This window comes from Saccopteryx leptura, chromosome 8 (assembly GCF_036850995.1).
Source record: "Saccopteryx leptura isolate mSacLep1 chromosome 8, mSacLep1_pri_phased_curated, whole genome shotgun sequence".
Taxonomy (NCBI): Eukaryota; Metazoa; Chordata; class Mammalia; order Chiroptera; family Emballonuridae; genus Saccopteryx; species Saccopteryx leptura.
Window position 1 is genome coordinate 6,844,057 of NC_089510.1, and position 17,157 is coordinate 6,861,213.

At 44.2% G+C, this 17,157-nt stretch overlaps 1 protein-coding gene across 1 annotated transcript in view; it reads right to left on the reverse strand.

Annotated features, from left to right (window-relative positions):
* Positions 1-16,044, reverse strand: part of LOC136380099 (helicase-like transcription factor) — a 43,192-nt gene extending 27,148 nt beyond the window's left edge. The window contains exons 1-10 of the mRNA XM_066347900.1: positions 15,856-16,044; positions 14,523-14,733; positions 10,215-10,381; positions 8,607-8,737; positions 7,324-7,421; positions 6,029-6,103; positions 5,677-5,868; positions 4,494-4,589; positions 4,118-4,193; positions 1,731-1,824 (exon numbers count right to left, since the gene is read on the reverse strand). Of these exons, the coding sequence (XP_066203997.1) occupies positions 1,731-1,824; positions 4,118-4,193; positions 4,494-4,589; positions 5,677-5,868; positions 6,029-6,103; positions 7,324-7,421; positions 8,607-8,737; positions 10,215-10,381; positions 14,523-14,733; positions 15,856-15,875 (1,160 nt within the window). The 5' untranslated portion in view covers positions 15,876-16,044. The remainder of the gene's footprint in view (positions 1-1,730; positions 1,825-4,117; positions 4,194-4,493; positions 4,590-5,676; positions 5,869-6,028; positions 6,104-7,323; positions 7,422-8,606; positions 8,738-10,214; positions 10,382-14,522; positions 14,734-15,855) is intronic.
* Positions 16,045-17,157: the final 1,113 nt, after the last annotated feature.

The window sequence follows — 17,157 nt, forward strand, 5'->3', positions numbered from 1 at the left end:
TTCTGCAATGCTACTTTTGTCAAAAATGAAGTGATTGTTTCTTGACTTCTGTTTCATTGGTCTATTTATCTGTTCTTATGCCAATACCATTCAGTGTTAAATAAGGTAGTTTTTAACATGTATTGCAATACAACTGTGTAAAAATTCTCCCATTTTAATCTGCTTCAAGATTTAGCTATATTTGCATTTTTCTTTATATTGTAAAATAAGTTTACTGGTTTCTATCAAAAAACCAGTTATGATTTTCATTGTTATTACATTTAATCTGTAGAAAATATTGGGAATTTTGGCATTTGAATTTTTATTGACTATTTAAATATGGGGTTTATTGACATTATAACAATATGTTCATAAACATTTCTTACATTTGGAAAAAAAAAAAGACTATAGAAATGTGAAATCTGCACCAAATAAAAGGAAAACTCTCCCAGTTTCATACCTATTCAGTGCAGTTCAATGTGGGCTCACGCACAGATGTTTTAGGGCTCCTTATATCCCGTATAGCCTCCACAGACTCGTTACTGACTGATGGCCTACCAGAACAGGGTTTCTCCACCAAACTGCCGGTTTCCTTCAACTGCTTATCCCACCGAGCAATGTTATTCCTATGTGGTGGCGCTTCGTTATAAACGCGCCGATATTCACGTTGCACTTTGGTCACGGATTCAAATTTAGCTAGCCACAGAACACACTGAACTTTCCTCTGTACCATCCACATCTCGACTGGCATGGCCGTGGGCTGCTCCACTGTATACACGGTGTTATGTCATCATCTGCGCATGCGCACATGCTGCCACAACATCCTACCGAAACTGGGAGGGTTTTCCTTTTATTTGGTGCAGATTTCACATTTCTATCGTCTTTTGTTGCTTTCCTGTGACCGGTCAAAAGTGCACCATGACTTTACGGACACACTGTATGTGGTGCAATGTGTGTAATATGTGTTTCCAGTTTTTCCCATGTCCTCATTATTATTATTTCTATGTCCTTAAGTCAGATCTGGGCCACCTAACAACACCATTGCTCGGTTTCCTGGTCAGTTCAGGTGTCAGATTTGGAGTTCAGGAAGATGATGACTGCCAAGTCCTGGTTCTGTGTTCCTGGCGGACAGGTCTTAATGACAGACAACAATTAGCAGAACCCAGTTTGAACATCCTTGTGGTGAGAGAGCGAACAGAAACTCAGATCTGAGGCTACAGCAGATGCTGATGGAGGACAATATAACAAAAGCCAGGTATTTAAATTCACTTCAGAGGGTAAATAAAATTATCAAGTTAACAGATTCAAGCTGAGATCAGAGAGGCATTGTGTGTTTCACTCAAACATCCCCTCTAGTCTACGTTAATACTCTCCGTAAATGACGGTAGTGCTTTTGCCAAGCCAGCCAATAAACAGGTTGCTTTTCATTTCCTAAAATTCATAAAGAAAGCTCTTCTGAAGTCTCAACAAACACAAAAAACCCAGACACTAGATCTTAGTTTCCATGTGAAACAGGAAAAAGTGGCAGAAAAACAAGGAATTAAAAATTACCAATTCACTTAATTTTATAATTATTTTCTTCATCTATAAAAAAACAGCCTAAGTGCCCTAAGTCAGAGTGATTTTTGTTAGTTATAAATAACAGAATGTATATGAACTCAGATATAATGGTCATCTCTCCTATATATAAAAAATTGAGAAAGAGTTTAAGTAAAGATATTACATATAATCAAACCATAGTAAGAGTTTACCTTTTGGGGCGGGAGCTAGACAATTCTGACTTGGGGTATTGATTCTTTCCTTTGACGTCTGAAATACTAGGTTCTCCGCTACATCTAGATTCTTCTATTTCAAAGAAAAGGACAAATATACAAAATATTAGTAAATTCTTAGAGTAGCGGTATCCGTCTAAAAATCCTGGCTTTCCAACTCAGCAGTACAACTTTCTTAACATCTTCATTCCTGTTTTCAATCAGACAACTCCACTTGTTTCCTATTCCAGTGTGTTATCACTAAAGAGCACCTTCAATTTTATTTTTGTGTGTGTGTGACAAAGAGAGAGGAACAGATAGGGACAGACAGACAGGAAGGGAGATGAGAAGCATCAATTCTTTGTTGAGGCCCCTTATTCACTGATTGCTTTCTCATATGTGCCTTGACTGGGGGGCTACAGCAGACCAAGTGACCCCTTGCTCAAGCCAGTGACCCTGGGCTCAAGCTGGTGATCCTTGCTCAAACCAGATGAGCCCGCGCTCAAGCTGGCGACCTCAGGGTCTCGAACCCGGGTCCTCCATATCCCAGGCTCCACTGCGCCACCGCCTGGTCAGGTGCACCTTCAATTTTTTATACCCAGTCTTTCCCCTGCAGTCATACGGCCAAGCCCCCCATTGGCTAAATTTACCACTGTACCTAGCCTGCTGGAAAGAAAGTAACCAGAAGAGATGGTATTATAAATTTATATTTTCAAGTCTCACTGTCATCGTGTCACTTAGCAACCCTCTTACACATCACGGTCTCCCACCCTCTCACCAGTGATCTCTACGACATCAGATCCTCAGCCTAGATTCTTAACTCCTTTCACTCCCAGCAGATGCCCTACTTCACGTTACAAAGAAAGCCAGGTACCCTCATCTATAGACTTCCAACGTGGCCATCTTTTCACTCCCTCCATTTCCTCTCTTCCCTGACCCACACTTCCTTCCCTTCCAATGCTAACCCATCGACCTAGCTCTTGCTCTCACTGCCTGCCACAGGCCTACAAAGTATTTATTCTCGCCATTGCATCCAGAATCTTCCTATACATGGATTTCTTTCTTAAACTCAAAACCAACCAAAAAGTAGTCCTTGATTCTACACCCTTTTCCAACGCTGCTCTCTTCCTCTCTTCTCTCTCAACCAAGCACAGAACAGTGCACAACTGCATTTCCAATTCCTCACCTACTATTCTTTCCTTAAAATATTTTCCAGCCCTGGCCAGCTGGCTCAGCAGTAGAGCGTCAGCCTGGCGTGTGCAAGTCCCGGGTCGATTCCCGGCCAGGGCACACAGAAGAAGCACCTGTCTGCTTCTCCACCCTTCCCGCCTCTCCCTCCTCTCTATCTCTCTCTTCCCCTCCTGCAGCCAAGGCCCCACTGGAGCAAAGTTGGCCCGGGTGCTGAGGATGGCTCCATGGCCTCCTCTTCAGATGCTAGAATGGCTCCAATTGCAGCCAAGCAACATCCCAGATGGGCAGAGCATCGCCCCCTAGTGGCATACCAGGTGGAACCCGATCAGGCGCATGCAGGAGTCTGTCTCTCTGCCGCCCCGCTTCTCACTTCTGAAAAATAAAATGAATAAAAATAAAAAAATTCTAGCCTGACCAGGCTGTGACACAGCTGGATTGACTATCAGACTGGGATGCGGAGGACCCAAGTTCAAAACCCCAAGGTCATCAGCTTGAGCACAGGCTCATCTGATTTGAGCACAGCTCACCAGCTTGAGCCCAAGGTTGCTGGCCTGAGCACGAGGTCACTCTGTCTGCTGAAGCCCCCTGTCAAGTCACATATCAGAAAGTAATCAATGAACAACTAAGGTGCCGCAACAAAGAATTGATAATTCTCATCTCCCCCACCTTCCTGTCAGTCTGTCCCTATCTGTCCCTCCATCTCTATCACAAAAAATATGTATATATTTTCCATCTGTTCAGCTCTAATCAAACTGCAGAAATTAATTTTGTGAAGTGATTACTAAATACAGCCATGCATCTGCCATATTTTGCCTCTGACTTCAGAGTGTGTTGCTAACCTCACTTTCTTTTCGGACCCCTGCTATCCATGCACATGACATTATAAACCCCATAACTACTCTGAGGTCCCGAACAGAACATGCTTTACAGTCCGGGTTTGTGCTTCGCTCTTTTACTGCCTTTCACAGGATATTTTTCTCAACCAAAAATGCTCTTCCTAGCTTCTGTGCCTGGTGCACAACCACCCAAGTTCTCATCACCTCCTTGATGGAACTGTTCCTGACCAGCAGCCCACATGAAATGCTTTAGAAAAAGAGATCTGAAGTGTTTATTTAGTACAAAGCCAGACCTGGAATTACATAATTAAATTAGAAAAATTCCAATACAACATAGTCATAATCAAAATTAAAGTTTACCTTTGTTTAATCCATCTGTCTTTTCACAGGTATTGCCTCCTCCAAGTTTCATAGATTCATCGTTAATATTGCATTCCTGGATGGAAAAGTATATTTCTTACATGGTACTGCAGTCAGTTTGAAATAAGCTTAAAGTGCACCCTATTTTACATTGCTTTACACTACGTAATGAAGACCACTGTATTTCAATGTTTACTTTATTCTGGAGCAAAGGGCTTTGCATTAAGTGAAAAGCCAATTGAGCCATGACGTGGGGGGGGGGGGTGGATGTAGAGGGGTGAGGGGAAGGGGAAAGAAAGAGTGGAAGAGAAGGGGAGGGGGGAGAAGAGGAGTGGGGGAGGGAGAGATGGGGAGAGGGAGAGAGAGAATACTTTACCTTCTTTAGTTGACTTTTTTTAATTCTTGCAACAGGAAGAGGTTTGCCATCATAGAAGTTGGTAAGAATTACTGCAATGGCTGTAAGAGTTTTGCCCTTTAAAACATTTAAAAAAGACAAATGGTCAGATGCTGAAACCCAGTTGACCAGAGAACATCTGAAACCAATTTTAAAATCAATTATGCAAATATATTGCTCACAAAAATGAGGGGATATTTCAAAATGACTATGAAGCTATTAAATATCCTCTAATTTTTGTGAGCAGTATATTAAATAGCATTTAAAGCCACAGAAGTATACTATTACATTAAATAAAATATGCATTAATGAAGTCTTTCGTTAAGTTAAATACTTTCCCACACTGTACTATAAAAATTAAAAATGATTTACTTTCATAAAACACTATAAACATGTCTGGGAAATGTCATTTTATTGAATGACAGCTGCTCTAACATTTTACATTAAACCTTAAACTAATAACTTTATCATTAAACTACAACTTTTACTAGCTATACATTCAAAGCTAATTTAAAATTATTAGTAATTCTAGTATACACATGAGGTGATCATTTTATTAAATTTCATTTAAAGATAATTCTAACATTTGAAAGCTATGACTTACCTACAAAGTATAAAGAACATGATATATCTTGTATGTTTTATTTAAATGAAAACATGCAACTTTTCATCATTTTCCATAGCTAAATTTATAATTAGCAACACAGAAACATGATTTTTAAGTTCTTATATACACAGCAATAGCTATAAACCACAGAAACAAAAGCTCTCTACGCTCAATAATTTTTAAGAATTCCTGAAACCCAAAATTATAAAAATTGCTGGTGTAAGGAATCATAAATGTACATTTAATACTCTGTGTATCACATGTGATATACTATAAATGTCTTTATATAACGTTGTCTCTCCTCACAAAAAAAATTGAGGAACACATGCTTATATCATTACACTATTTTAATTGTACCTTAACTAAACCAAAAAAATAAAAAAGCTTACCATTATCCTAAGTGAAACCGTAAGGAAAACTAGGTTCTACACTGAAAGTGAAATCTAGTCCCAAAATGGCAACAACATATTCCTATCTCTATCTACATCAAAATTACTTTCTACAGAAAATCATAATCACAAGAGAAAAGTTTATTGACTCAAGAAGAAAAATAATTACCAAACCCATATCATCAGCTAAAATTCCTCCATGAACATTTTCTGGTCGATCCTTCTCAGAAAAGTTTGTCACTGTGTTATAGTACAGATCATTCCGCTGCTCCCAGAACGGAGGGAGCTCTGTGCTGTTCTCCCGAGAGGTCATCCAGGCCAGCGCCTGTTTCTGATGTGGCAGCAATGGTGTTTCAACAGCCTATAAACAAAAGGAACGCCATAAACAGAGGTACAATAAGCCCTCTCTTTCCCCCCCACAAAGAATCTGGACAACTGCTGACCTTGTGATAAAAATGTATAGATTAACAGCATATTTTTAAATTCCAAATAGTCTTAGATAGAAAATATTGGCTCAGTACCTCAGCTGGTTCCATTTCCTGAGTTTTATCATCTTCTTTTAAATCTTCAAACAATTTGTCAAATTCTGTTTTAAGCTACAACAAATAACAAGAAAACTATGAAATAAACCAATTCCAATAGTAATTACACTTAACTCAAGAGTTCACATCATTTCATTAACTTGAAGAGCTGAATAACAAAAGGTCCATGGGTTGTTAAAGATGCTACACTGCTCACTGCGGGCAGAATGGGAATGCTTCAGATGGAAGAGGTCACTGCGCTAGTCAGAGCAACACAGAACCGAGTTGTGACTCCTGAGCCTCGGTCACAGTCCTGTCACAGGTACACCTTCATGTAACTCTGGGCAAGACACTGAATGTTTACGGCCCTGTATCTCACTCCTGTCAAACGAAAGGAATGAGAGATTTAGAGTGTCTCTAAGTTTCCTTCTGCCATTGAAATGTGATTCCACTACGTAGCTGTAGTCAAACCATTCCGGTAGATCCTAGTAGGTACAACTGACTTCTTTTCAGTCAATGACTATTTATTATTATTACTGCAGTGGAAAAAAAAGTGCTGTGTGCTATCAAGCATTAGGATGGTTGCAGTCTTAGGCTAATAATTTAGTTGGTTGGTTCTTTAGTTAGTTGCTAAATTGATCTAGTCAAGTTTTATAGCAACATATATGCCTTACAATTACTTGTGTAAATTAGCACATGAACACACAGCAATAGCTTGGAAGAAAGCAAGTCAAATCTAAAGTTAGGAGAGGTGACCTGGGGCTTACTCACCAGATAGGGCTCAAGCCCTTCTAACAATGAGCAGGGAAGATACAATAATTACAGTTAGACAATAAAAAGGCTAACACCGATAGTAGAGACAAAAAAAAAAAGTGTTTGATGTTATTTCTAGATTGATCTGCATTATTGTTTTTTATATCCTTTTTTTTCTTCAAACTAATTCAGCCTAACAGTCTCCTGGATTGCAAATTAGACAAAGTTAAGAATTAGAGTGATGCCAAAGAACTGGAATTAATTCTTTTAGCACTGCATTTTCAACCTAACAGAAGGAACGTTTCAAACTTTGATTTTTTTAAAAATAATTTGCACGTTCTAAAACTTTAAAACAATACAAAAACATCAAAACATATTAAACATCCCATGCACATAGAGCAATGTGTGTGTTTCAGTGCATGTATGTTTGCAATATACATTCTATTTACTCCCCACATCATAACAGTGTATCTGAATGTCACTGATGCCAGCACATGCACATGTATCTTACTCGTTTCACCACCAAGTAAGAGAAAGCCCACCTGCTCGGTGGTCAGCAGCACCGCAGCGTGGACGGGTGTGCTACAGCTCGGCCCTGCCCTTCCGGAGCCCCAGCCACTTTCCAGACTGAATCCGAAAGCTGTCACTCGCAAAAGGAAAATACGATCACCACATAAAATAGACTACCTTTTAGTAAATAGCTTTTAAAACTTGTCAAATAAGCTCCATTAGAAATTATTTTTAAGTTTTTTAAAAGCTAACTCCTTTCATTCAAAAAGCATACTATTGAAATAATTGCACATTATTTGAACAAACATTTGCCTAACAAATAATGTTTTTTCATTCCCTATTGTGAGATTCTTGTCTATAATTTGTCAAAGAGAACATTTATAATCAAGATTTCCAGATATTATCATTAGAGGAATTTAGAGGAGCCTAAAGGACTTCCGTCTGTGTGTGTGCATGCGTGTATAGAAAATACGCAAAATTTTCTTAAAAAGACTCCAAAAAAAGCTCTGTCCACGGATAGAGCATTGCCCGGTGTGCAAAATCCCAGGTTCGTTTCCCAGGCAGGGCACACATGAGAAGCAACCATCCACTTCTCTACCCCTTCCTCTTCCACTTCTCTCTCCCTTCCCCTCCCACAGACAGTGGATCGGTAGCCCAAGTGTTGGCCCCAGGTGCTGAGGATAGCTTGGTTGATTCAGGTATCAACCCTAGACGGGTTGCTGGGTGGATCTGGTTGGGGCACATGTGGGAGTCTGTCTCACGTATCTCCTCTCCTCTCACTTAAAATAAAACAGAAAAAAGACTCCAATAAAAGTTATAACAGGCCCTGGCTGGTTGGCTCAATGGTAGAGCGTGCGGGAGTCCCAGGTTCGATTCCCGGCAGGGGCACACAGGAGAGGCGCCCATCTGCTTCTCCACCCCTCCCCCTCTCCTTCCTCTCTGTCTCTCTCTTCCCCTCCCGCAGCCGAGGCTCCATTGGAGCAAAGATGGCCCGGGCGCTGAGGACGGCTCTATGGCCTCTGCCTCAGGAGCCAGAATGGCTCTGGTTGCAACAGAGCGATGCCCCAGATGGGCAGAGCATCGCCCCCTGGTGGGCATGCCGGGTGGATCCCGGTCGGGCGCATGCAGGAGTCTGTCTGACTGCCTCCGTTTCCAACTTCAGAAAAATACAAAAAAAAAAAAAGTTATAACATACAACCTTCAGCACAAACTGCTTTAGCCAAATGAACATAAAATATTACTTAGGAAAATAAATGTTCACAATTCCTACATTATTATAATATCAAAATATTAGTAGATTAAACCCTAAACTTACTTTTTGGTGGACCCAATTTAAATCCGTGTTTCTTCAACCGGTCTAAAACCACTTTTCTATTTTCTTCTTTTCCCCAAAAAGTCATATGCAGAGGCATGGTAAATAAATTGTTAGCACCAGAAGGAACTACCCTATTGAATTTAAGAATAAAAAAGTGAGAAATTGAACGTTATCACTTTTTACTCCCATTATCTATTAAATATTCTAAGTGGCACATTCAAATTCTGCATGAAATAAAACAGGGAGGAACTAGTTGGGCAGACTAGACAGCAAGAAAAACGACAGGGAATAGGATCAACAGCAATCAGAAGAAAAAGATGGTTTTCACAAACAGAATGCCAGGAGAAACTGAGAAGACGGGATAAAGCAGTGTTTGAAAACAGGCATAGCCGAGAATCAAGACCGTAAGATAAGTAAAATATAAGCTTAATTGAGAAGATAGAGATTTCATTAATAGAACCAGAGCATAGAAACCTTGAGAATGGGAAATGATTTGCAAGAATGATTTCTGAACCAGGATCCACCGTAAGTTTATTCTCAGTATTTGAAATACCCGATGAACTGAGAAAGAAGAAAACAAGGACATAACTGAGAAGACATTGCTGAGCCTTTCTCTTCCACTCACCACTTCACATCCTAAACATGCACACTTAAATCAAGATCACAAACAGATGCCTAGAAGAAGAAAGGTAGAAGGTAACTGAGGAGATGAGCTCCAAGGAAGAGGGGATAGAACAGGCGGGCCACCATGGATAAGTCACAGCCGCTGCTCAGCAGCAGTCGACTAATGTCATGTGCAAACATTTTTATCTTTAGGAAAAAAATAACATGTATAAAATGTAAAGTATCCACATATTAATATATATTGGAAAAAAAATGAAAAAACTTTAAACGCTGTGTAAGCAAAATTAAGCTCACTTACATCAGATCACAGGCTACCAGTTTTACAAGCTCTGATTTGCACTAACCCTTCCAAATGCCCAAATCTATTCACTAACAGTTTTGGAGGCCCTGGCTGGTTGGCTCAGTGACAGAGCACTGGCCCTGCGTGTGGATGTCCCAGGTTTGATTCCCGGTCAGGGCACACAGGAGAAGCGACCATCTGCTTCTCCACCCCTCCCCCTCCTCTCTCTCTCTCTATTCTTCTCCTGCAGCCATGGCTCAAATGGTTTGAGCAAGTTGGCCCCAAGCACTGAGGACGGCACCATGGTCTCATCTCAGGCACTGATAGCTCAGTTGCTGAGCAAAGGAGCTGCTGCCCCAGATGGGCAGAGCACTGCCCAGCAGGGAGCTTACCTTGTGGATCCCAGTAAGGGCATATGCAGGAGTCTGTCTCTCTGCCTCCCCACCTCTCATTTAATAAAATAAAAATAAGTAAATATAAATATATGAAACTTTGGAGACAGTGTAAACTTCCTAATATATACACCAAAGGTCTACCTTTTTCCAAGGCAATAATTCAATAGGAAAGTAAGAAAATAGCTAGGGTAGTGGAGGTAGATGAGAGGAGAATTGAGACATTTATTAAACATGTACTAAAAGTATAATGATATAAGTTGTCAGGGCAACTATAAAGACTCAACCTTATTAAACTCTGAGGTACATTACCCTTCCACTTGTGCCAATTTGTTGTCCATGATATAGGCAACAGCTGCCGCAAGGTCTCTATTTATATGGCCAACCTGATTTCCATTCACATTGTTTACTTTAATTGCATTCTTATCATAGGCGTTATTGGGGTCTCGTTGTAACGCAACCATCTCATTATTATTGACCTAACAAAAACAACAAACAGATGTTATAAACAATGAATACAGAGCAATAACTTTCTTCATCATACTTCATCTGGAATTTCCAGTCTTTTTTTTAATGTCTACTGAGTAACACTACGAAAGAAATATACATTTTCTTGGGACTCATTATTCTACAGAAATATTAAAGAATAAATTTTAATGATTCTTTCATAATATTTTCTAACTTATATTCATTGGAAATAACAAATTTTTGGTATCTAAGAAACACAATTAAAACTAAACAGATTTCACACTCTCTAAAATTTTCAACACCGGAACTTCTGAAAACAAGTAATCTTTATTGAATGCTGCCAAACATTGTTCTAAGCACATTACAAAGACTGACTTGGTAGGTATTGCTTATTTTCTCCACAGATGCACACAGTAAAGCACAGAAAAGTAACTTGCCCAAGGTCATAAAGCCAGAAGTAGCAGAGCTAGGATTTGAATCCAGGCAGGCTGGTTCCTAAGCCTGAATTCATCAGGCTCTAAAACTTTTAGAGGGAGGAAAGGCATTAATCACAGTAAGAACAAAACTGGAATAAGGAAAATGGAAGCAGATGTCAACTCAGGCCATTCTGATTTCAATTGATTAAAAATTACCTGAGGGCGACATTATTGAAAATGGATGAGTAAGGACTTCCAAAAACTCTCTCCTCCATAAAAACAAAGAAAAAACTGGCAAAACTTGTCAGAACCAAAAACAAAAACAAAAAAAACTTGTCAGAACCAGTTCTTCCAGAACTCAGAACTCTGAACACTAGCAAAAGGATTGCAGAAACAAGGGGAATATTAACTCAAGAAAAACAGTGGACTCGTCGGAGCCTCAGCCCAGCCTCCGGCTCTCCGCTGCACAACAGCCTTTAGAGAGAACAGCCTTCAGGATCCCTGGTGGCACTGCGCAGTGACAGAGCGCACGAGGGAGCCGAATCTCTCGAGACTCACTCCCAGACAACTGGCCCACTTGACCTGCAGGATGGTTCTCCAAAAGACCCCCGCCTGCAGAGCTGTTTTTATGTGACCTCTGAGCTCACGCAGTGCAAAAACTGTTCCTCGGGAAAAACACATATGTGACCTACTAGAAAAATGTTTTTTTTTTTTTTTATTTTAAATATCTTCAAAGACCTGTAGAGCAAACCATGTTTAAAGAATAAAGGGGTGGGGGGAGGGGGGCCTGACCAGGAGGTGGCGCAGTGGATAGAGCGTCGGACTGGGATGCAGAGGACCCAGGTTCGAGACCCCGAGGTCGCCAGCTTGAACGCAGGTTCATCTGGTTTGAGCAAAAGCCCACCAGCTTGAACCCAAGGTCACTGGCTCCAGCAAGGGGCTACTCGGTCTGCTGAAGGCCCACGGTCAAGGCACATATGAGAAAGCAATCAATGAACAACTAAGGTGTTGCAACACGCAATGAAAAACTAATGATTGATGCTTCTCATCTCTCTCCGTTCCTGTCTGTCTGTCCTTGTCTATCTCTCTCTCGGACTCACTTTCTGTCTCTGTAAAAAATAAAAAAAAATAAAAAAATTTTTAAAAAAAGAATAAAGGAGGGGGGAGAACTAATGGAAAGCATGAGAACTACCTCCCCAAATGGAAATTCTGATGTCAAAAGTACAACAACCAAAGTGAAATTCACTCAAGAGGTCACCAGCAGATATGAGCAGGCAGAAGAAAGACCGAAGCTGAAGACAGGTCAACAGAAAGGGAAGGTATCCGCACCTTTCTCAAGTTTAAGTTGACACTGCTTCACCTTCAAGACCTACATGTTAGTCCTGGGCCTGTTTCTAACTCAAAGATTCCTGAAGAGGACTCTCGCTTTCACGAAAACAAAGGCTAAAAGCAAAATAGCGTTGTTCTGCAGTGAGCTGTTATAAGGCAGAGTGCACCCGGAGCTGCAAGAGGGGTACAACCAAGTTACTTCCCCAGGGAACTACACTCAGCATCTCTGCGGCAAGCCGCCAGAGCTCGGAACTGTGTCTGTGAGCACCTGTGGCATCATTAGCAAGGGGGGTTCTAAGTTTTATCAGAGAAGCCTAAGGGCTTGTAAGAGTGTTACATTCAGTGTCAAGTTGGATGTAGTTATGCATTTTGATCACAGTAAAGGAAATAAACATTATGCATATGTAGGATTTGGAAAAGCTCAAAAATTTTCCCATATAAATTAATGATTGTTGCTAGTTTGCTTTAACCCCTTTCAGTTTACAAAGTTTCCTAGAAATGCTATACTTTGGGAATAGGGGATATATGTACATAGATTGAAGAACAGTTATAGGGTCTAAGGAATATAAAGAAAAAAGAATGTGCCTGACCAGGCGGTGGCGCAGTGGATAGAGCGTCAGACTGGGATGCAGAGGACCCGGGTTCGAGACCCCGAGGTCGCCAGCTTGAGTGCGGGCTCATCTGGTTTGAGCAAAAGCCCACCAGCTTGAACCCAAGGTCGCTGGCTCCAGCAAGGGGTTACTCGGTCTGCTGAAGGCCCGCGGTCAAGGCACGTATGAGAGAGCAATCAATGAACAACTAAGGTGTTGCAATGCGCAATGAAAAACTAATGATTGATGCTTCTCATCTCTCTCCGTTCCGGTCTGTCTATCCCTGTCTATCCCTCTCTCTGACTCTCTCTCTGACTCTGTAAAAATAAATAAATAAATAAATAAAAATTAGAAAAAAGAAAAAAAGAATGTAAAAAACATAAAGAGGCTTTGAGACCTTTGGGACCAGCATATTCGTAAGGGAAAGAAAAAAAAGAGAAAAAATAAAGAATATTTGAAGAATAGTTGAAAACTTTCTAAATTTGATGAAAAATATCAAGGCATATGAGAAACAATCAATGAACAACTAAGGTGTCTCAACTATGAGTTGATGTTTCTCATCTCTCCCCCTCCTATCTCTATCTCAATTGAAAAAAATGAACTATAGAAGTACATTTTTAAACAAGTATAAGAAGTTCTTAATTTTGTTATAGATGTAAAGTAATAGAATTTTGGTATACAAGGACACATCAAAAAGAAGGATGAAACAAACATGCAAAAATCTTGATAACTATTAAATCTGAATCATAGGTATCTAGAGTTTATTGTATTATTTTACTTTTATGCATGTTTAAAACTTTTCACAATCAATTAAAAAAATAAAATTAGAAGTATATCATCCAGATAACACAGATGTAGTCTAGACAATCACAACAAAGACAACTACTGACCAGAGAAAGTCATATATTCTCTATGTCTCTCTCTCTCTCTCACACACACACACATATACACACACACACACACACACACACACACACACACACACTGCAGAGAACAGATAAATATAGAGAAAGAAAAATTGGGGCCCTGGCCGGTTGGCTCAGTGGATAGAGCACCAGTCTGGCATTTGGCATCCCAGTTTCGATTCCTGGTCAGGGCACACAGGAGAAGCAACCATCTGCTTCTCTCCCATCCTCATCCTCCTTCTCTCCCTCTTCCCCTCCTACAGCCAATAATGGCTAGACTGGTTGGAGCACAGGCCCCAGCCCGGCACTGAGGATAGCTCAGTTGATTCAAGCATCGGCCCCAGACAGGGGTTGCTGGGTAGATCCCAGCTGGGGTGCATGCTGGAGTCTATCTCCCCTCCTCTCACTAAAAAAAAAAAAAAAGTATAAAAAAATTGGGAGAGTCTTACTACAGAAAGAAAAAGGACCTAAAGACAGACAATTCCCTTATCTAGGATGAGTTGATCTCCCTAAATTAAAAATATCAAGGTGTAGAAAAGTGCTGAGGGGCAGAAGAAAGGCAATGGACTGAGTATGAAGTCCTTCTGCAAACGTACAACACAGTATTTGTGCTTTTTGGGCAAATCATTTAACCTTCCTGAGTTTCACTTCTTCAATTACAGAAAGGGGTAAGAAAGGCCCTATTCTCAGGGTCAATATTTTGATTAAATGAGACTATACAAAAAAAAGCGTTTTGTATAAGTATGGTATAAATGTGAAAGAATACAGTCAGATATTTATCTCTTAGCCAGGTATATTCCAATGACTTGAAGAAAAAAAAAATTAAATACATATATCACCTTCTAATTCTTATTTTCTAGTAGATTAATACCATAAATCACATTTTAACTTAATATCTAAGGTTATACTCACTACTCCTGTGTAAAAGCTTAGTCCAACCACATGACCTCTCAAAGTTCCAAATAACACTGAGTCTAGCTCTTCGTCACTAGTGAGGAAGTCATCTGGAGGAATAATATCTTGGGATTCAAAACGGGGTAGAAAAGTGGGATATGAGAGCCGTGGAAAATGTCCATGGATTCCACCAGGCTGTACCGTCTGCAAGTACTTCCAAACAGGATCTCTGTTGGGGGGGAAAAAGGAAAAAAACAGGCGGAGGGAAAAGAAAACTTAACCAAGCACATCTCCAAGACCATACCCTATTTTCACGCCTTGTTTTCTCCCACCGTTATTCCAACAAATGACATCCGCCGCGGGAACTGGTGTGTCAGATGAAGGCAGTGTCCGTCCCGCTATCTAATGAAGGCGGAGATGGCAGCGAGCGGGGGCCCGCGCCCGGAACCCCACCTGCTCAGTGACGCCTCTTCCACCCACGCGCATTCGAGAATGAGCAGCTCAACCCGCACCCACAAACCGCTTTCCTCGGGGGCCCGACTCAGTGAAAATGGACGGGATGCCGGAACTGTCCCTACGTCAACCTCTCCACGGAGACTGAAAGGAGCGCCTCGCAAGTCTGCCCTCGCTGCGTCTCGAGGGAAGCAGCGTCTCGCGGTTCCGACCGTCCGCCCAGCACCCGCCCCTTCCCGGCAGAACCCTTCTTCCACGCAGGCCTCCCAGCCAGGCCACCCCGGGGGGCCGGCCGGCCGCCTCCCGCTCCCCGGGGCCGAGGACGGATACCCGCAGTCCCTTCGAGGATCGGCGGTTGCAGGGACGCGCGGGCGGAGCCATTCGGATCTGCCGGAAGGGAACGGGGCGGTCGGCTGCGGGGTTCCAGGCCGGCTCCCCGCTCCCTCACACCGGATCCGCGCCCCGACCCCCCCGCGCCGGCCTCGCGGGTCGCGCAGGCCTCTCTGCGGTCCGCTGCACACATGCGTGTGCACGTCCGTCCGGGCTCGCGACCCGGGAGCCACCCAGGGGCCGGGGCGGTCCGCCCCGGTGTCGCATGCACCGCGGTCCCCGTCCTGCTGACTGGGTGTTCCGCCGTACGAGGTCCAGGTCCCCGGCTGCGGAGGGACAGCCCCAGGCCGAGGCCCTGCCCTGCCCGCCGGGACCGAGGTTTCCCCGCGGAGCCGCCCCTCGCCGGCCACGGCGGCGCATTCGTTTCCCCCCCGCGGGGACGGCAGCCGCCACCGGCAAAACGAGCCCCTGCTGCACACGCCGCACGGGACCCGCGAAGGGGACGCCAGGAAGGTCAAGTTCCCGGGGGACACCGCCCGGCCGCTGCCGCCGCCTCCGCCCCCTTCACCTCTCGAATATCCAGGACATGGCGCGCGGCGGGTGACGAGGGGGACGCTCGGGCGCCCGGGATGGTCCTCGCGTCGCTTCGCTACGCCTCCTTCCCGAGCCTGCAGCCGCGAAGCGGGGGACGCCGTCGCTCCAGGCGCCACAGGAAGAGCGCGCGGCCGCCAGCTAAGATGCCGCCAGCCTCACTAGACGTCGGCGCCGTCTCCTTCCAGCCGCGGTCTGAGAGACCGCCGACGCCTCCTGACTGGCGCTGGGAACGCCCAATCACGAGGAGGGCCCTGCGACGACGAACCAATCAGCGTACGGAAGGAGGAAGGGCGACTCCGCCCCACGCAGCGAGCCAAAGCCTGGGGGCGGGGTCCCGGCGGCCGAGGTGGTTTCATCCGGGTTCTTCCCCGCCTCCGAGGCGGAGGCGCGGGAAAGTCACGCAGCCCTGCCAGGTGACGCGCGGTGGCCGCCTGTGGGGTTGATGCCCGCAGCCTCCACCTGAGGGGAAACGACTCCCCGTGCCGCCGCTGTCCCCCGCAAGCCCGGAGCCTCAGCGCCGTCCTCAGGCCCCGCCCCCGCCCCGCCTCTAGCTTTCTCCTCTGTGGTTCCCTGGAACGGGGCCTCCCGCTGCTGAGCCCCGCCACTTACCCGCCGGGTCACGGCGTTCCCTGCGGTTGACCCTGTGCGGTGCCTTCAAGACAGCCTCACCCCCGGTGCCTGACCGGGAGGCACTGAGTCCAGAAGAGACCCAGCCTTACTCGGGCTTAAGGAGCACCCCTCCCTCCCCCTCTCACACGCACTTTTTATTAAGGTGTTTGTTGTTGATTTTAGAGGAGGAGGGCGACATCCATTTGCTGCCCCACTTATTTATGCATCAGGGTGGGTTCTTGTATGTGCCCAGACCCGGGTCGAACCTGCCACCTTGGTGTAGGGTGGGTGGACTACTGGCCAGGGCCTCCATCTTTTCTTCTCTTTTTCTTAAGGAAAATGTTTCTCGCTGGTAGAAGGGAGCCATCCACTGCGGGGACAGCGCAGTGGACTGTCGCTGATCGCTCAAAGCGGTGGGCGCACGCCCCGTTTCCCTCTAGGCTCCAGCCGCCCCTGCGGGAAGCCTGCTTCCCTCTCGGCCTTGGAGCCTAAGCTCAGACACAGCGGGGAGGCTGGCAGGGCCCGTCCCACCGCCTGGGGGCTCCGCCACTCAGCAGTCTCTATGCTGGTGCAGCAGCGGCAGGAGAGTTGAAAGCCCCCACACACACACACCCTCCCCACACACCCCTCCCCCACGCCCCCTCCCCACACACACCCTCCCCCCACA